Source organism: Sinocyclocheilus anshuiensis, unplaced genomic scaffold (genome assembly GCF_001515605.1).
Source record: "Sinocyclocheilus anshuiensis isolate Anshui unplaced genomic scaffold, SAMN03320099.WGS_v1.1 scaffold697, whole genome shotgun sequence".
NCBI lineage: Eukaryota > Metazoa > Chordata > Actinopteri > Cypriniformes > Cyprinidae > Sinocyclocheilus > Sinocyclocheilus anshuiensis.
The window spans coordinates 1,675,804-1,680,136 of NW_015538036.1; the positions used below are offsets into that span (position 1 = coordinate 1,675,804).

Sequence of the window (4,333 nt, forward strand, 5' to 3'; positions counted from 1 at the left end):
TTGATTTATTATCAGTGCTGGAAACAGTTGTGCTGCTTCATGTTTTGTTTTTTGTTTTTTTTGGAAACTGATACTTTTTTCTGGATTCTTTTATGAATAAAAAGTTAAAAAATAACAACATTTATTTAAAATTAAAATCTTTTCTAACAATATGAGTATTTACTCTAACTTTTTATCCATTTAACACATCCTTGCTGAATACAAGTATTCATTACTTTCAAAAAAGAAAGAAAACAATTTACTGACTCCAAACCTTTGAACGGTAGTGTATATTGTAACACAAGATTTCCATTTTGAATAAATTCTGTTTTTTTTTTTATATTCTTAAAAGAATCCTGAAAAGGGATCACAGGTTCCAAAAAACATGTTTCCAACATTGATAATAAATCAGCATATTAAAATGATTTCTGAAGGATCATGTGACACTGAAGACTGGAGTAATGATGCTGAAAATTCAGCTTTACATCACAGGAATAAATTATATTTTAAAGTATATTAGAATAAAAATGGTTATTTTAAATTGCAATAATATTTCACAAAATAACAGGGTTTTTTCTGTATTTTTGATTAAATAAATACAGCCTTGATGAGCACAAGAAACTTCGGTAAAAAATATTCAAAATCTTACTGATCCCAAACTTTTGAACGGTAGTGTAAATGCTGAAGGACGCACACAGAAAGCCTGACTGGAAGTAGTGTAGGATTGCAGAGTTGGTAAATAACATTCCTTTTATTTTTAGTGCTTATTGTGTGAGTATTTGTGGCCTAAGGGAGTGTGTCATCTCTTCCTGCAGTGGTCCAGCTGATGAGGCAAAGCTGTTTTTATGGTGGCATAAATTGTTGGAGCTTCTGCAGATCCAGGTGGATCAAGATGACACCTGCGCACTTGATACTCTGATTCTCACCTTAATGGCATTCCAGAACCGTCTAGCCCAGCTCAGTGAGGAAAGACTTAACTCAGGCATCTTGGGAGCCATAGGCCTTGGGAGGAAATCCCCACTTTCTAGCAGGTGAGAGAAGATTGAGAAACTGCTAAAACAGTTTTGTTTTGATGTCCAGATCAGAAGTGAAAGGGACATGAAAGGTAAATTGTGTGAATTGCATACCTCACAATTTCTGTTCTTCCTGTGTTTCAGGTTTCGGGTTGTGGCGCGCAGCATGTCAGCATTTTTGCTGGTCCAGGTGCCCTCAGAGAATCAGCTGCGTCTTCATCCAGGCACCGAGCTGCAGCTCTCAGCTAAAGCCCAACAGGTAAACTTTTCTGTTTTTTAGGTGAATTTAGGAATTTTTCTATGTTGAATTTGAAAAATTGAATTGAAATTTCGAAAAAACAGATGGTTAGATGTGGATATGTTTTAGATATTTGATGATAATTTAATAGTACAAACAAATTTCTGGTAAATCGTGCTGTACCTTGAATGACTGCTCTCTTTTTTCAGGCCTTATCGGTACTGGAGCAGATGCCGAGTAATAAGCAGTATTCAGAGCTGCATGTGTCTGTGAACCAGGTCATTCAGTTCATCAAGTACCCAGATCATGGCCTGCGTGACAGCAACCGTCTTTTGACCCTGCTAGTCAATGCACTCTACACTGACCTTAATTACCTAGACATCATCCGTTAGCTCTAACCTCAAAACAAGAGTCGACTCCTGCTGTCAAGCTCTGTGAAGCCCACCAAAAACTCCTGGAGAACGGATCTAACTCCAGGTGAGATGAAGGTGTTTTCTGGGAAAGGACAGAATTGGGAGGAATGCATTAAATCATGGGTTTAGACACTGAAGCAGTGGTCATTTTTTAAACTGTGCATAAGGTTATAAAACACGCCCGGTTACACTAATTTTCTTTTTTCTCACAGTAATATTAGTTTCCCCTCTTTTTTCTTAAAATGTATCCTTTAAAGCAGTGTTTCCCAACCGGGGTGCCGTCTGTCGAGAGCAGGGGTGCCGTGTAAAAAATCATTTTTTAATATTTTTAAATTGCTAACATGTTCAAAAAAAGGGTGCCGCGACTAAAGAAAGGTTGGGAAACACTGCTTTAAAGTATCCAAATTCTTTTGTGTTTCACACCAGAAATAACACACAAACAAACATGTCCACACAGTTCATGGTCTCATTACAATATTATATTCATTTACATAATTTATTTTAGAGTGGTGAGGATTTTATGATATATGTATGAGGATGTTTTAGACCTCCCATGTTTGGGGGGGGAGTTTTGGTGATATCTGATGATAATTCACTGAGTCGCAGTGTAAATATACCTCATAGCATGATTTTGATTAATTTGCACAACAAATATTCCGGTGAATTTACAAAATATTTTTCTTTATAAGCTCATGCAAATAAACCGATAATGGCTGGACATCTACATTTCAATGTGAAGAAGTGAATTTTTTAGAGACTAATATCTTTCTCACTTTAATATTTGTATGGAGGCCAGCAATGTCCAAACAAGATGAATTAGCTCCAGCATGTGATCTGCCTGACAAGTGCACTTAGTTCTTAACAGAAGTTCTCCCTTAAAGAATGTTCACAATTGACATCACACAGTCCTTTCCTCTTTTTAAATCTTTCTGTTGCTCCACAGCAAGATGGATGGTATTATATTATATTATATAGGCATATGAAATTGAATGAATGTGCTTGCTGCTGTAATTGTTTAGCTGCATAGAGCTAATTTCAGAACTAATATTCATTTGAATTAGAGAAAATCTATTTCTGTGCTGCACTATTGCCAGCATGGTATGGCTATATTTGGTTGTGAGATTATAGGTCAGCCCTTCTGGGGATTCACTGCATGCTTTTATAATACAGTCAGAGGTCATTTTCTATACTTCCTCATACCACAGCATTCACTGGTTTCCATAATACTGCAGCATGAACATGTTGTGCATTGAATTTGTGATAATTATAACTGTTTAGATGCTCCCCAAGCAAACATATGTGCTTAAAAATAAAATTAACATGATGTGCATATAGTTAATGACTGTCATGCTGTTGAAAAAAAAAAAAAAAGCACAACACTGAACCATTGAATTAACCTGGACATTTATATAAATGTACAGTGGAAAGGAGTCTAATGTTGTATAGAACACGACTTGCCTTGTTGTTTTCAGTGCAATATTTTGTTCCTCTTGTGACATAATTGATCTTCTGTCATCCGTTACAAAATACAGTGTCAAATTATATGTTGTGTACATGAAAATGTAAATGATAATCAAAGTCAATAATACCTAAAATCAAAGGAAAAGTGTGTATGTGGTTTCCTCATGTGAAAAGTTTCTTGCTTTTAAATCAAGATTTTTGAGTAGTATCATAGTATTGCCAAAAAAACATTTATCTGCACAGTGTTGCCCCCAAAACTCTTAGAAGTCCTTTAAGTAAAGGCCATAGTAATATGACAAAATAGTATCGGTCAGTCTTACCCTTCTTAGGCTGTGACAAGTGTAAGACGGAATTCACATCCCTGGAAATGGCAGTTGCCATGGCGATCTCGTCCACTTTAATAGATGGTACAGAGGCAGTGTTATCAGGGTACCCAGACAGCAGATGGGAGACTGAGATGTGGCTTGCCAGTGTCTTTTCTTATGTTTCGCTGTTTATACATTCTGTCACATCTGAGCCAGAACGACACGCTGGAGTATCTGTGAATAGTAGCTTTGCAGCAGCATGCATGCACATATTAAAGAAGTAAACAGATAACTTGTGTTTGTGATATGAATATTTGCTATTATGTTTGAACACTTGTAAAGGCCATTATTGGGGTTCTTCTGACATATACACAGAATCATATGTTGTAGAGACATATAAAGACATTTGACTGGTAAATAGCCCAGTATATTATAGAACCAATAAATCCTGCGCTGAAAACTGGGCGAGTGCTGGCGGTGCATTGCACTTACACGGGAGATCCTGTCTGCAATACATCACTAATGAAACACATGACTTATGAGGATTAACTGCCAGTTGTTAGTGATGGATCTCTTTTAATATATCAGCCAACATTAGTTACCATATTTCCATTACTAATTCTGAGAAGCTTTGTTAAGAAACATCTTCCTTCTATGGGTATTAAACCCTGTAGACTTGTTTCTCACTGATTATCTTATGAGCGTATTGAATTAAAGTTTTACAGTGTTGGAAAAGCAGTGCAGTCCAGTGAGCCTGAACAAGAGCAGAGAGTCTGAGTCATCGTGCTGTTTTATCAGAGGGAAAACGCCATGAGAGCGAGAACATGGCTCAGAATTTCCATTAGCAATTATGGGACGTCCGCTCTACTATGACACTATCTATATATATACATATATATATATATATATATATATATATATATA

The 4,333-nt window shown here is 36.3% G+C and overlaps 1 protein-coding gene across 1 annotated transcript in view; it reads left to right on the plus strand.

Moving 5' to 3' along the window:
* LOC107681055 (ectopic P granules protein 5 homolog) overlaps window positions 1-1,883 on the plus strand; it is a 34,950-nt gene extending 33,067 nt beyond the window's left edge. The window contains exons 43-45 of the mRNA XM_016477205.1: window positions 795-1,010; window positions 1,137-1,251; window positions 1,440-1,883. Of these exons, the coding sequence (XP_016332691.1) occupies window positions 795-1,010; window positions 1,137-1,251; window positions 1,440-1,622 (514 nt within the window). The 3' untranslated portion in view covers window positions 1,623-1,883. The remainder of the gene's footprint in view (window positions 1-794; window positions 1,011-1,136; window positions 1,252-1,439) is intronic.
* Window positions 1,884-4,333: the final 2,450 nt, after the last annotated feature.